The 16,269-nt window shown below is 40.1% G+C and overlaps 1 protein-coding gene and 1 long non-coding RNA gene across 2 annotated transcripts; one reads left to right on the top strand and one right to left on the bottom strand.

Annotated features, from left to right (window-relative positions):
• Nucleotides 1-24: 24 nt before the first annotated feature.
• On the bottom strand, nt 25-6,796 carry LOC117768426. Its single transcript, XR_004615067.1, has 3 exons — nt 6,741-6,796; nt 849-915; nt 25-163 (listed from the first exon to the last, which is right to left on the bottom strand). It is a non-coding gene; the product is annotated as an uncharacterized LOC117768426 (long non-coding RNA).
• Nucleotides 6,797-9,225: 2,429 nt separating this feature from the next.
• rfk (riboflavin kinase) lies at nt 9,226-14,805 on the top strand. The gene is made up of 4 exons (XM_034596745.1): nt 9,226-9,778; nt 11,241-11,392; nt 12,619-12,721; nt 12,822-14,805. Exons 1-4 carry the CDS (start codon nt 9,697-9,699, stop codon nt 12,992-12,994), a joined length of 510 nt encoding a protein of 169 aa, XP_034452636.1. The 5' UTR covers nt 9,226-9,696; the 3' UTR covers nt 12,995-14,805.
• The last annotated feature ends 1,464 nt before the right edge of the window (nt 14,806-16,269 follow it).

The following is a 16,269-nucleotide window of genomic DNA, read 5'->3' on the forward strand; positions in this document are numbered from 1 at the left end:
TCTGAAAGTGGTCTTTTCCTTTTTGTACATGTTCCAGTTATTGATACATTCTGTGGTTTACTGCACACCAGCAGGCTATGTTTTCTATAGAGTAATGTTTAAATGTTTGTAGATAAGTCACATTTCTTCTAGATCCAGGCAGTTCCTCTGCTTGTTGTTGCTCCTGTAAGAGAAGTGATACGGACAACCTTTCTTTAGTCACACAATTTCTAGGGATAAAGTTCAAAGATGACAATGGGCCTCATTTACTAACAGTGCGTATGCACAAAATCTGTGCTTAAAACGTGCGCACGAACGTTTGACGCGCAAATCTGGGATTCATCAATATGTTCGTACCTAAATTTGTTCATACTCTGCGAACAAATTTAGAACTTCCTTAGACCATGCATTCGCAAAAATGATGTAGGCCTATCTGTCCTAGAAAATGTAAACACACCATTTTAACTAAATGCATAGTATATCAAACTCCATTTATTAAAAAAAAAAAATTGTAGATAGACAACAATAATTTAATTTACTTATGCATTGACCAGATGTATTAAATAACTATGAAATTGATGTCCTTCCATCCTCATCATCTCTATAAAAACCTGCTGAATTCATATTCATGTTTCTGGATAAACGGGGCGTCGCTTCTTCTGCAACAATGAAGTTAAAATACCGCGTTAGGTCGTAATCTGCAGGAGGAACTCTTCTGTCTGCAGGAGTGTGTGTGTGTGTGAGTGCGTGTGCTCTTGTACAGCTATACAAACGTGTGTGTGTGTTCAGTTCACATGTATTCAGTTATTAATCGATGATGTCGGATCATGACTCTGGATCGTTCCGGGCACTTTAACAGTGTTTTTTACCTTTTGGGGTCGTCTCTTATAACTTCAACTGTTCAGCACAGCGCTCTCTTCATGACACACGGATGACCTTATATGGAGAAATTGAAGAGTGGAAGAGAATCTGTTGATTTAGAATGATTCTGATGAAACAAACATACGCATGGTGCTGAGAACAAAATCGGATGGTGCGATTTTGCGCACGCGCATAGTGTCTTCGGAGAGTAAGAACATTCCTGCGCACATGTTAGTGAATGAGGCCCAATGAGATTATGATGTTGCAATGGAGATAATGGTCAACTATTTCCTGGTTAATGTTTGAATTTTATACCAATATTAACATGTTTTTAAGATACTTACATGTTTCTGTTTGTCGCTTATCATTTTTATTCATTTTTTATGATTTTTATATCCTGTTTTACGTCTAGGTACAAGGAAACTGGCCGGTTTGACGTAAATAAGACAATAAGAAGCCATAAACCCAGTAAGATGACTGTGTGTAACATAACTGTAGAACAATGTCCACATTTCCCTGGAGATACTGTTGACACATGTACTGGAAAAATTAACTAAGTATGGTTGAAACCTATGTTGTAGTTGAAAAGTAAGTTTTATGACCTGTATCTACATACATATACAACCTGTCCAAATGAACTGGTTCTGAGAGACAGCCTTAGTCCTCCTATATAAGATGCTTGTATTTGACTGTCCTGTATCTTCACTCTGAGATCCTTGTGACTCTCTGTGTTGATCCTTTCTGCAGAAAGCCCCTATTAAAATACACGTAGATAACTTTGGTGTTTCCAGCCTCTTGTATTTCCAGATTTCCATCACAATTTGGTGTCAGAAGTGGGATCGCACGACTGGACGCATCTGGACTCGGTGTCTACGGTTGAGTGGCTTTCTTAGGAAAATAGTTTCCAACCTTAACCTCCCCATTAGGACGGGTGAGATGCAGGGACCGAGACCCGAGCCCGGATCGTCTCAGCGCTGCGATCTATCTGGTGAGAATCTGAGATTTCAAGTGTAATTTATACCAGCAAACATAGTGTTACGGAGAAGTTGGTCTAAGGGGATTGGATCTCCAGACGGGTGAAAGCTCCGTAAATTTTTAACCAAGGGTTTAGAAGAAACCTGGAAGGTAGACTGACGAGGTACCTTAAAAAAGAGTTTGTTAAATAACACAACCACAGAGAGGACATAATACTGAGTTGTATTTGCATTGTGTGAAACAAGTCTCTAAAAGCGCGCTATGTAGAGAACTTCTTTAAGGCACTATGATTCATGTTGGTCAGGCAGGATATTTGAAAGTGTATTAAAAAAAAAAAAAAAAAGAGCTGAATTGAGAAATTACCAGTAACTAAGTAATTATAAGAGGAAATTACTATTGATTATATTATATAGGGGGTATTACATTATTTTGAGGATGTTTATATTACTAAGTTTCCTATTTGCTCCTTACGATAGCGTTTTGGAGATTGATTGAAGACTTAAGGTAACTAATACTTAAAATAATTTTTTTTTTAAATATGAGTATAAGTAACAGTAAAGATAAATTTAAAGATTTGGATAATGGAACTGATCTGAGTAATCCTAATATGAACTTCATGTGGAGGAACTATGGTGACACAGCACTAATTCTGATACAAGTGTGGATGAAAGAATGTGGGTTTCCAGCTGGGGGGAGTTTTAGTATAAGGAATGTGGTTAGAAGAATTGAATCAAAGGGACAGAAAACACACACTGGCAGGGACAGATAACACCTCACAAATGTCTCAGTGTCTCAAAATGCAGGTTTCCGACCTCGACTCTTCCCCGCCGAGAAGACAGACAACCAGAACAACACCAAGCTCCACCAGAAGCAGATGTTCCGCAGGCAGGAGCCCAGGCTCCACAACCTTCTCCACCTAATAACGTTCCAGACCCGCAACTCCTCTCTTCCCTCGCACCAGACAAGCGTGCAATATGGACTGGGACAAGATCCAGCCCAAATCGCGATGGTGGAAGTGACCTGATGTTGCCAGCCTGTTAAAACGTACAGGCATCAAGTGGGACTCGGGAAGACTTTGCTTAATAAAAGCACATGCTGTTGATGCAAAGAAGATAATTAAACATGAAGAAGAAGAAGAAGAAGAAAAGAGAGACTGATCTGCATAAAGCCTCAGTGACAATGTTCAGAGGTACATCGCGGACGCAAAAGAAGAGGATTTTAAGGAAGAAGGGGAGACGGCATATGGAATGATGATCGGGATATTTGTTTTCACTGTGGAGAGAAGGGACATTGGGCAGAAATTGTCCGAAGAAACAGCAACAACCTGACAAGGCTGATTGAACCGAGGCGGGGATGGAGGAGAGGGAGGAACCAGCAACTTTGAACAGAGAACGAGACCGTGAGGAACACTTCACACATCAAGAGGGTGAATGCACCACACGAACACAAACACTTATCATAGAAGTATAGCCGAAGAAGTAAAAGATTTTTTAGAAAAGAAAGACAAACTACTGATAGGAACATATGTTAAACATCAATGAGATGTATATGCTAATATGCCAACGCACACACTCACAGTGCTAGGGAAAGAGATTAGATTCCTTGTAGTTTTAGGAGCAACACATTCTGTCATCAAGAGTGATATGTTTGACACACATCCTAAAATGAGCGAATGAGTTGTTAGATCTGTGTTAGATTCAGGAAACACCGTGGTTGAAAAATACATGACTCCCTTAATATGAGGTGATAGCATCACAGAAAAATTCAAGTGTTCATTTTTGCTATCCTCATGTTGTCCAATTAATTTGATGGGAAGTGATGTAATTTGACTTTTGGGCATTTCTATCGTTTCCAATATTTTTGATAAAACACGACCTGATGATTTGCGATTCATCCAAGATTTGTAAGTTGTCAACGCCGCAGTACAACAACGCGCTCCGTCTGTTCCAAATCCTTAAACCATCCTTTAGCAAGTTCTGAAGGATAGTAAATGATTCTCTGTTGTTGATCTGGCAAATGCATTTTTCAGCGTTCAAATTGATAAAGACAGCCAATATTGGTTTGCGTTTGAGTTTAACAGAGACAGTTATACATTCACATGCCTATGTCAGTGCTATTTACAACCAGGCACTAAAAGAAAGCTTAAGATCATTAGAGATAACACCAGGAAGAGCACTTTTACAATATGTTGATGATTTAATGATTTGTGCTCAATCATTGTGAATCCTTTTCACAATGTGAAAAGGATTCTGTGGCTCAAATTAAAACATCTAGCTGCAGAAGGACATAAGGCAAGCCTGAAAATCTGCAGTTTGTAAAAGTACAAGTCTAATTTTTAGGGCATGTGATCACAGCAGAGGGAAAATCCCTCCCCCCTAACAGTAACAGTAATTTTAAAATATTCCTAAATATTCCTAAACCTGTTACAAAGAAACAAGTGATGTCATTCCTGGGAATGTGCTCTTATTGCAGATGACTATCCCTGACTTTAGGACTACCAAACCCTGACCGACCTTTCACACAGGCAGTTGGCGAGAAGGGGGGCTACTATCAGTGCTACTCCCAGACCATGGGGGCAAACAGAGACCTGTGGCATTTTTCTCAGCCAAACTTGATCCTGTTGATACAGGCCTCCTTACTTATCTTAGAGCTGTAGCAGCTTCAGATAAGACGGTCATGGCATCCAAGGATTTAGTAGGATACTCCCCACCCACCCTGCTGATCCCAAATGCTGTGTCTATGATGCTATCTATAACATGCTATTCTGTTGGAAATGTCTAACATCACTGTGAAAAGATGTAATGTTCTAAACCCAGCTACTCTTCTTCCAACAGAAGGAGATGGTGAACAACATAACTGTGTAGTAACAATAACCTAAGTTTGTTTCCCCAGACCAGACTTACAGGAAACACCTTTGCAGAATCCAGACTTTGAACTGTTTGTGGATGGATCAGCGTCTCGCAATTCAGACACGGGAGCAAATCAAGTTGGTTTCTCTGTGGTAACAGCACATGATACATTGATTGCAAGACCACTCCCTGCTTCTCTGTCTGCACAAGCAGCAGAGCTCACTGATCTCATTGAAGCATGCAAATTGGCTAAGGGGAAAGGGGTGAAAATCTACATTGACAGTAGATATGCATTTGGTGTAGTACATGATTTTTTCACGATTTGGAAACAGAGGCAAACCAATTGCACATCATGCTCTAGTGTCTCAGATGCTTGATGCTGTCCTCCTCCCCAAACAGGTTGCAGTATGTAAATGTGATGCTCACACTTCTAATAATGACCCAGAGCGGTTGCAGCAGCAAAAGCAGCTGCTCGCCAGCCACTATCTGCTTCACACATTGTCTTACAGGTCCACCCAACCACCCCCACGGCTGACCTGCAGGAACTCCAACTTAGAGCCACAGCAGATGAGCGTGCATTTTGGAGGAAAAGTGGCTGCACGTACACAGATGGGGAGTGGGTGGGCTCTGATGATAAACCTTGTCTGCCAAAATATCTGTTTCCCTATTATGCAAAGTTAACGCATGGGATGGAACATGTTTCGAAAGGATCGATGTTGGCTGCAAATTTACAACACTGGTTAACAGAGGGGTTTTCCAACTACTCTCAGAAATGTTGTCACGCATGCATGATTTGGATTCCATTTGTTAGTGCGGCATTAAAACAATTAAGTAAATATTTGGGCATTGATTTGAGACAACATTGTGCCTACCACCCATCCAGTGGTGGAGCGGTGGAAAGAGAAATGGCACACTAAAAAACTAATTGGCTAAATTTTATGAGGAAACATTGTCATGGACTAAATCTTTCTCGCTTGTTCTCATACAGATGAGAATGAGAATTAGACCAAAATATGGATTGAGCCCATTTAAGATTCTGTTCGGACGTCCAGCAAACAAGAGCATTGGACCTGTTAAAAGGCAATTGCCCTCAATAACTCTCTGTGATGAAGAATGTGATGATGTTGTACTGGCTGTTTAGTCTGCTCTTATCAGTCCTATCTGTCCACAACGATGGCAGTTTGCTTTGCACTAGTGTTGATGACGATGCATTTTGAATCCTTGTGAATTGATGTATTTGATTTTTTACTGTAGTTGTGCATTCTCTTATGTTGTCAATAAATGACAAAAAGGAGGGAAATGTACTGGAAAAATTAACTAAGTGTTTCCAGCCTCTTGTATTTCCAGATTTCCATCACACACATGAACTAGAAATACTCTAATCTGACATCACGCCGGTTTCACACCGGACGCAGAAAAGCTGTGCGCCTCTTTTCCGCCCCCATGTTACTCAAATGTGCTGTTCACTTCGGCTGCGATGCGCCGCGCAGCGATGAGGGCACCTTGTGCTCTGCACCAATGGTTTCGGCGTCAGGTCTATTTTTCCCCTCGCCGCAGGGATACACCCTGAAAATGTCCCCATCTGCCCCTCCACTACAAGTACACAAGCAGACAAAGAGCGAGAGAAAGAGAGGGGTGGAGGGTTCACGTGAATCATTTATTTCCTTATTTTTAAGTTACGTTGCCACAGTAGTTCAGTCACCCTGTAACATCATTGTTTTTATCAAGGCCCTTGTCTGGTTTTTACTTTATTAATTTATGTCAAGGTTTACTTAAATTTCTGCCATCAGATATATATATTTTTTAATCCTGTAGACTACCATGTGTTTGAGGAAAAAAAAGTTGGGTCTAAAACTCTGAGACCACTTTCAATAATAAGCATAATAAGTGTAAAGCAAACAGAATGTATTGTTTAATATATATTAATGATAAAACTATTTTTAAATTAATCGAAACAGATCTGTGAGGTGAAAGCACAGACATTCAGTGAAATGAACATTATTCAGGCAGAAATCATGAATTAACACTCAATTACTTTGGTTGAGCTGAAGAGTAGAGTAGATAAATGTGTCTTACCTGTGAATTTACCAGCAGCACATCAGATTAGAGTTTCATGTTTGACTTTATCCTCTATGTGATCAGACCTGTTGGGTGCACTTGTTCTGGTCTACCCATGAGTAGGAAGCACAACTTCCTGTGTGCACTTTTCAAAATAAAACCATGTATCTATGAATCAAATTAAAGAATGGATGACACAGGAACTAACCTCACACTTTTTTAAGTGTAAAAATGCCTGAAAGCTGTTTAAAATTAGCTCCTGCAATTAGCCTTGAAATATCACAAGAATTTTATTTTTTTTAACTATTTTAATTTGCAAATATTCTCAGGGTTTGGACTCTTCAGGTTTTCAAGAATAAAACACTGCAGAAACTGCAAACAAAGTTGTAAAGAAGCTTCGCCGATGGGATTAAAGAGCTGATTTGGAGTCTGCAGGTTAATTAAAATGTGTGTCCCACATGGGGCTGCATGGATTTAATGAAGCCACAATATACCATATGTACGGTGGCCGAACGCACTGTAAATTAAGAAAACACATCCAAATAGAAAAACATGTGCAAAGTAAGAAAACAACTTCATCAATTTGAGGACACATGCGCTGAAAAAAGTCCCAATACATGCAAATACAGAAACGCGTTGCAAATTGCGAAAACAACAACGGCAATGTTTCCAGGGTCAGGGGACCCAAAAAAGTGATGAACCTGGCTGTAGTTCAATGATTGATGAAGTTATTGTCAAACAGTTAAAAGGTGATGAAGGAAGACTTCAAGAAAAACATCTGCCAGTGATACACACACAAACATTTGAATAACTATCAGGTTTGGGATGTTTTTAAAGCAGCTGCCTCTGTTGATGAATATGTCCTCACCCACAAGGCCTCTTCGTCAGACTGAACTACTGTGGCATTTTTTAAATCAACAAAAATGTATATATTTTCTTAATTAATATTTGTCTTTGTAATGATCTATTAGTCATTCTTGTATGTCCCTAAGATTTAAATATATATTTTTACGGGCTAAAATAGTGTCAGCATAATCTGGGCCATGGGCTAAATACTTGGGAATGCCACCCTCTAGTGGTTGCGGACAAACACCAAAAGATCACAATCTGAGGTATAATGCATTTTTGAGAATAAAATACTGCTGGAAAACTGCATTGTTGGAAAGAAGCTTCATCAACAGGATTTAAGAGCTGAAGTAGAGTCTGCTGGTTAACTAAGCTTAGCAATCACACTTGAACTGTGCTCTAACTCAGTGATAAACTTTAAAAAACTTAACACTGAGCAAAACTATTTGACTGTATATCACGTAGTGTCATTCACCTCAGTAATAGAGTAATTCATGTAATGACTCTCGACTACAAAGAAATATTTGAGATGATATATACACTCAAATCAATATTAATTATGATTCATGGCTTAAATATGACGGTTAGAAAACAGTCTGTCTCTATCTCTTCTCTCATCTCTCCCCTCTTTTCCACCCAACTCTCCTCTCTTCTCTTCACCATTTCCCCCCCACTCATCCCAACTGCTCGAGGCAGTTTTTCTCTCCATAGCAGCCAAAGTGCTCGTTGTGGAACTGTTGAGTTCTCTATAATTTAGCGAGGTCTAGACTTTACAATGTATTTTAGAACATAGGACAAGATGGTGAATATCCCTTGTACATTTGAAGGTCTTCTGCACAATAAGTTATCAACTACCAGTAGATGTTAGCAGGTGTTAGCGGCCACCAGCGGATGTTAGGGACATAACTTCAGTTGAGCACCTTAGCGTCATCAAGTGTTTTGCCCTTGTAATCAACGATTCAGGCCGAACTTGAGGGTACACTGAGGCTAAAGGTAAATCTGACTGGCTACTGGCTTGTATGGCAGAAAGCCATGTGGCATCAACATCTTTACCTCTATACCTTTTTAAACTATACACGTTCCCCTTTTTTAACATAGGACAAGATGGAGACTATCCCTTGTATGTTCTACCGCACAAATTTGTGCCTACCGCCAGTTGATGTTATTGGATGTTATTGACCAGCAGTGGATGCTAGGGACATATTTTCCGGTGTGTACCTCAGCATCATCAGGTTTCAGCCTTTTAATCACAAGACTCCTGCTTCTGAGGCAGGTCCACCACAGGAGGATCAGACCTGGGTGCATGTCTGGCACATGCAGGGCTTGTCCATGGATCTTTGAGCAACCTGATATTGGATGTTTCAAGGAAAAGTACCTTGAGATAATAAAAAGGGCATGGCTAACCTGTCACATTTCATTTTGAAGTCAGTCTTTATCTGTCCACAATTTGAAACCGTGAGCACCCTGATGATGAATGTTGTCCTGACAAAACAAGCCAGGACCTGTGAACAGTGCGCAGCAGCGAGTTAACGTTTGCTACATGGATTCCCCACAACTTGCTGATGGATTTCCACATTTCATTTCCCATAACCCCCAAAAAAACCATCCAGCTGAAAATCTTCCTACGACACGTGAAAGCAGCATGCCTCTCCACGCCCGCTGCGGTCACGCGGTCCATGACGTCACCAGAAGCGGACGCAGATGTGTAAAACATACGTAACATCGGTGGTTTTCCTCGATCACCGGGTTTAACTTCCAGCGTCACACAGCCGGAGAACCCGAGACTCACCGGGACCGTCATCCTCAACCACCGCACAGCCAACACCCGTGAATAAGACCCGTCGTACCGGCTGATGAGGCTAGCAGCGGTTAGCTTAGCTGGTGTAGCTGGTGAAGTGTTACAGCTGCTCCGGTTCAACTTTATCAACCCCGAGCTAACTACCCAGAGGCTGAAGCTTCACCTCGGCTCAAGGACGGACTCTGACACCCGCACGGACTCAGCCTTTGCTAACCGAGCTAGCCCACAGCTAAGTGCGGGCTGGTTGGCCGCTCCGACTTTCTTGTGTCGTTCGAGGTCATTCTACTGCGTTCACCGGACACGCAGCCGACTATCACCGGGACACCAGCCATGAAGAGTCTCCCGTACTTCTGCCGGGGAGAGGTCATCAGAGGCTTCGGCAGAGGAAGCAAAGAACTGGGGATTCCCACAGGTGAGTGGGTCGTCGGTCAGTGTGAGCCCTTCAACCTGGATCCTGGCGGACGCAGGTGACGTAAGGTCACTGTGAATCGGTCTCAGTAGCGGGGAGCCAGAAACCCGGAGTGGGGCGCGGAAGTCACCGCAGCACTGACAGCTCGCGTCTGCCCACATGTTACTAACTGTCTGTCAGTGGATCGATTGGCAGATATCGTTCACTGTCCATTCATTCAAGTCAGTTGGTGTGAGGTACTGGAGTCGCACTGGCGTGTTTATGACGACACGTTTTTACGCAACCACCGGACATTTGTTTGTTTGCGTCAACGGACTAACGGTGGAACTTGTGAGATGGCGACAACAATGATATTTAATAATGGTCATAATGTAACGAAGGGATTACATGAATGATCTGAAGCTGCCACCACCCAGTCTACTAGAAAACGAATCGTATCTGCAGCTAAAGACCATAATAATGATACATGAGTTATTGTTGTTAATCTCTCTACTACCCGGACATGCAGTAGTTAATGGCGTTTTAAGTTGGAAGCAGGAAACTAGGGACTCACTGTAATTAGTTGTCCTTTACCCATTCGGACTGGGCTTGTGGGTATTTTAGGCCTTTTGTTGTGATAGTGACACTCACCGTGTTGTATGCGTTACAAAAAAAAGACACAAGATCCAAAATCCACAATGATGCAAAGAAAAATGACCAAATGATTTTTGTAAATGCGGTTTGCAACTGGTATGGAGCTCAGTGGAGCGCACACCTCAACCAAGGCCCAGCAGACCCCTTGCATTCAATCAAGCTGCACCAAATTTCTGACACTCGTTGAGATCAGTTCCCCAAATGTGCGGGATTAAAAAAAATCAAGATCCAAGTGTTACTCCCACTCCCTGGGAATACAAAAAGAAAAGGAAATCATTGATCTACTCCCAGATCAGCACCAACATTGTATGGGTTCCTTCCTGACTCACACCACACCCTCCTCTAAGTTTCATAGGAATCCATTGTTGGGTAGTTTTTGTGTAATTTTGCTCACAAACAAACAAACAGTGGTGAAAACATAACTTTCTTGGCAGATAAGATATAAGAGAACTCTTTTTTTTTTTTTTAGCACCACAACAAGATTTGCCATGTAACAGCAGCAAGATGATAGTGCAAAAATATCAGTCATTCATCAGTCATAAACAATATATAGAATGTGAACAGAATATATACACAACTCATGAAGATCCCTTTAAATTGGACATAAGTTACTTGATTTATTCCTATAAAGGGAACAATGACATCTACTGAGTAAAAAGAAAAAAAATATCTACAAATATAATAGAACTTCACGGCTACTTCAAGGTTTCTCCAAATAGTTTGTGTTCTAAGTCTTTATCTTCTCTGCCATCCAGCAAGAAACCAACTTAATTTCACTTCTCAGGCAGAGCTTACGTACTGAGCCTTTTTTTTCTTTCCTTCTCATCTCCAGCCAACTTCCCAGACTCGGTGGTGGACAATCTTCCGGCCGATATCAACACAGGAATCTACTACGGCTGGGCCTGCGTGGGTAATGGGGATCTCCACAAAATGGTGATGAGCATTGGCTGGAATCCTTACTACAAAAATACCAAAAAGTCCATGGTAAGCACAAGATAAGCGCTGTATTAGTCTGAAAGAGAGTATTCACATTGGAAATCTATTAGATGTCACAGTCTTTGACCACCTGTGGTTTCAAGGCAGCGATGGTCTGGTCACAAGCCCCCTTCTTAACCCACAGCCCTGGGTGCAAGTAAGATTTCAGACAGTGCGACAAAACATGAGAATTGAAGAAAATCGGAGTAACTAAAATTAAACGTTTTGAGATTGGATTATACAGAGCTACAGGGTGAATGTGGGCACTCACTGAAGAAAAATGATCATCCGTGTACATGGTTTCACTTATGGTTGCACATGAATGCTGGTTGCAGAATGTTAAAAGGACTGATTGTTGCCAGTGTCATGGTTTGTTTCATTTCATGCTATATTTAAACAGTAAAATACATTGTTTTCACTTGAATATAGTTTAGATTTCATAACAGGTTTAATATGCTTCCTATTAATGTAGTTAGTTCCATCAAGGTTCAAGAAAAACTATCCAAACAAATATCACTTGTAGCATGTGAGACAAAAATGGCTCCAATTTCATTATTTCTAGACGACCGTTCATTCCAAATGTTTCCAGGAGTCTGGATCACACTGAAGTTTGTAGTCAAGCGGAGAAAGAAATGTCATGACAAATCAAATTAAATGGTTTAATTAGCCTTGACTATTAAACGGCATGTAAGCAGGCCTGCATGAGGCGAAAGACTGCTGCCTCAAAAGTCCACGAAATAACAAGGATAGCAATTTCGTGTTGAGTGAAAACTTTAGGATGAAGAATAAAGTAAAGAAAGTGTACTTTAAGTTTTTTTTGTTCTGAACAATTTACATCCCTATGTAGATTTTCTTTTTTCACGATGTAACAATGAGAAAGCAGCATTTTGTCAGCAGTGAATTTGAAGTATGGAGATTGCACATGTGCAAAACTGTCAAGTATTAAATGAAAACCCATTGTGTTGAAAAGCGAGTCGTGCTAAATAAAGTGTTTGGTGCAAACGCTGTTTTCAAAATGGCCGTCTTATTTGATTACTTTAATTTTATTGTATGCTTAACTTACACCATACATGCCCATTTATTTAGCAACTCCTTAATTTTACAAATGTCACATGCACACACAGGGCAAACTGTTCTTCTTCATTCTGGTTTGAAAACACTTGGAGAGAAGCACTAAATATTGATCTTGTTTGTGTCTTGTGGGAATTAATGTGAAATGTTTTTTTTGGTTCTAGGAGACTCATGTGATTCACACGTTCAAAGATGACTTTTATGGGGAGATTCTCAGTGTGGTCATGGTGGGCTACATCCGTCCGGAGAGAAGCTATGACTCTCTTGGTACGACACTATACTCTTTCACACACACACGCACGCACGCACGCACACTCTCTGACTTCGCTCACTTGTTTTCTGCATGTCTTCGTCTCTTTCTGAACAGAAGCCCTCATTGCAGCCATCAACAACGACATCGAGGAGGCCAAAGTCAACCTGGAGCTCCCAGAGCATCTCAAACTGAGAGAGGACAACTTCTTCACCAGCGCCTCCACCTCATCTCCAGCCCTGCCCAGCACCACAGCGTCTACGTCACAGACTATTATAAATGGTCACTGACAGCTGGCTGTGACTGCAGCACCTCACTTGTCCACGGGCGCACACACACACATTTCTGTATACACACAGGTTTGTGTATTTGTATTCATTGAAATGCACAGAACACATTCTGAGCCTCCTTTGCCATTTCTGCACGTAGACATGATCACAAACAATCCATTTTTTTCAACTGTACTTTTCTTTTCCTTGGTCAGCATTTCTGTTTTAAAGAGTTCTTTATCTTCCTCTATTGGTTTGTTGTTGACACAATAGATGATGTTCATTTGTATATATTCACACCAGAATTGCTGTATGCAACTCTTGGGATATCACTGCTCCTGATGTATATTTGGAATCTTTTATGTGAGAAGGTACCTTTTTATATTTAAAAATGCAGTTCTTGGATTGATGGTAACCAGAAAATACAAGCAGAATATTTATAATCTGTCTATAAATGATTATACAAATATGTTGACCATAAACTCAACTATGTGAACACTATCTATCCATGGTTATAAAAACATTACTTATTGAGTCCTTTTCTCTTGAGATCTATAGTTCTGTGTCAGATGGTTAGAAAGAAGGTCTGGGCATTGTTTTCATTAACAAAAACACAGGTGATGCAGTTCCATGACTTTATGCACCAACGTGGCTCAATGCAAGGCATCTGTGTGAAGACAGGGATCTTTTCTTTCCTATTTTTATTTAATTCTGAAAAAATGTCTTTCCTCCCAAGTGTGACACAAACTTAATACTGTTCACTGCCCCACAAATTAACGAAGCACATGCATTATGCATGCTTGTGAACTGGAATTATTGAATAACTCCAAGCATATTTATTTATTTAATGAAATTTACACAAAACATGCTTTAAGCACAGGCCTTATGCATGTCAATGACCTAGAGTCCACCCTTCTCTGTGGGTTAATTACAGATAGTGAAACATCGATAGGGGAGATAAGATGAAGAAGAATGTCCACAGCTCCTTTTTCTCGCTTGGGGGCAAAAGTCTTTGAATTGTTGAACATTAATGTATACCACCCACATGTAAAGTCTGGACAGAAAAAACCCAAATACAGTTCTTCAACTATATACACATATTACAGTTTAATTCGATTTCATGGGGTCGTGCAGAATTTTAACAAAACTATTGACAAAGTCCAATAGACGAGCTCTTAACTGTGTTTTTAGATCTGTGTGTGCGCCTGCTCTTTTAAAACTCTTTCAAAAACAGTGACATGAAATGATCAACATTTAACTACTAAGTGTAAAAAAGACTATTTGATACTTGGCAAAGAATCTTTTGAATGAATGACGTGAGTCTACCGATGTGATTTTTGATTTTAAGTCTGCATTGTATTTTAGTTTATTAAACTGTTAATTAGGGAGTAAAAAAAGTCTGAGTGCATTTACTGAAGGATGACATTTATCATGCAACAGTAGCTGTGATCCTTTGTCGGAACCTTTCTATTCCGAGGCTGGTAATTTAGTTTCTTAGACAAGTGGGAAAATCATGATAGACGCAACTTGGACCCTGTACTTCACTGCAACTCCCTGTAATGTTTTGTTTGATGTATGATATATGATCCATTATGTTAATCCGCTTAAGTACTTCATCTACAAGCTAGATCTCACTAACTTCCAGTTGTAATATGCGGCTTCCTCTACCCACAGCAAACTTATATTTATTTTCATATCTCTAACGCTGGCTGCTGCAAGTATTTATTCCACACAGGGACCAGGGTTACTGCATGTAGAGTTACAGGTTCGACACAACCTTATATTTTAATTAATGTGTTTTAGGATTAAAACAAATAAATATTTGATTAACATACATTTCAAAGTTCTTTTCTTTTGGCAGTAGAGTGATTACCAACAGTCCTTTTTTATCAACATCGTTATCATTATTCTGTGAGAAATGATAGAAACTGTTGAAAGAAGTCCTATCTCGCAGTTTTAAAGAAAGTAAAAAAATGACATTTATTGGGTTCTTTCTTGGATCATGCAAAAAATATTGAATGGAAATCGGTTGCATAGTTTTTTGCGTAATCCTGTTAACTAACCGACAAACAAAAAATGCAAATGTTAAATATGTCCTCGGCGCAGGTAAAAAGGCTCTCAGAACTGAAATTAGAAATAGAAGTAACTTTATATGCATACGTATGAATGCTGCACTACTATGGGCCATATTTTCAGATGGACACGAAGTGGGTGTCTAGAATGGAACCATATTTACCTGGAATTTCATATTAGGCCTGATAATGCATCTGATTTGAATATTAACTAAAATCACGTACAATTTTAAGTCAAATCATCACAGTGGGAGTGTGAGTGTCATTCACTGCACAAACAAACCCTGAGTTGTGTGAGGCATTAGTTTTACATGCATTAAAGTTTAGAAAGGAAAAGCAACATGTCAGGTCAATGTGACGCCATAGTCAACGTGAGAAGGAATGTGGCAGATGTCCCTGAGTCAATGTTGTGTCTATTTGTTCAGTCTAGTTTGAGATAAGACAATCAGTGCAAAGGTTGTACAACAAAACATCTTCACAGGGTGTTTATTTGAAAGTTATGTGAGAATACAGAATATCAAATAGAGCAGTATGTCTGTTATAGGCCTACTGAGCATGGAATGCTACATTGGAAATCTATACCTGTTTCAGGAGACAGGTCAATTAGGATTAAAACATTTTTACACTGATTTAGCTTTCTTACGCAACGAATCACAAACCAGATCCAGTTTAAACATGTTACTAAGCTTCGTCATCCCTGGGACCAGCGAGTAGTCACCTGTGTGTGTCGGTTTGCATGGAACTCAACACCACATCCCATGGTTAATTAATACAAAACACACACACACACACACACACACACACACACACACACACAGATCAAAATACAACTTTACTCTGAAGAAATCTCACACACAGCATATTTCACTTCAACCCGCTGCACAGGAAAATACACTTATAACAATACATCTATTACACAATTAAAGGAATAAGTTGCACAATTCAACAGTCGAGCAACATTATTGATGCTGAGGTAAAAGACAAGGTGGCAGTGACATAGATTTAATCTGCAGACATAATCACGAGTGGGTTCGCCACAAATTGTATTAATTGTATATTTTATGCACAATTATTTTAAAACATTTTCTCGCTAAACTGAAGCTGGATCGTTTCAGTCCTTTGCAAACATCCGACATTTCTCTCCCATAGATTTTGCTCTCTCTCTTTCATATTCTGTAGGTATCCCTGACTCCAGAGCTGCAGGATCCAGATTTGACACCACAC

This window comes from Hippoglossus hippoglossus, chromosome 9 (assembly GCF_009819705.1).
Source record: "Hippoglossus hippoglossus isolate fHipHip1 chromosome 9, fHipHip1.pri, whole genome shotgun sequence".
NCBI lineage: Eukaryota > Metazoa > Chordata > Actinopteri > Pleuronectiformes > Pleuronectidae > Hippoglossus > Hippoglossus hippoglossus.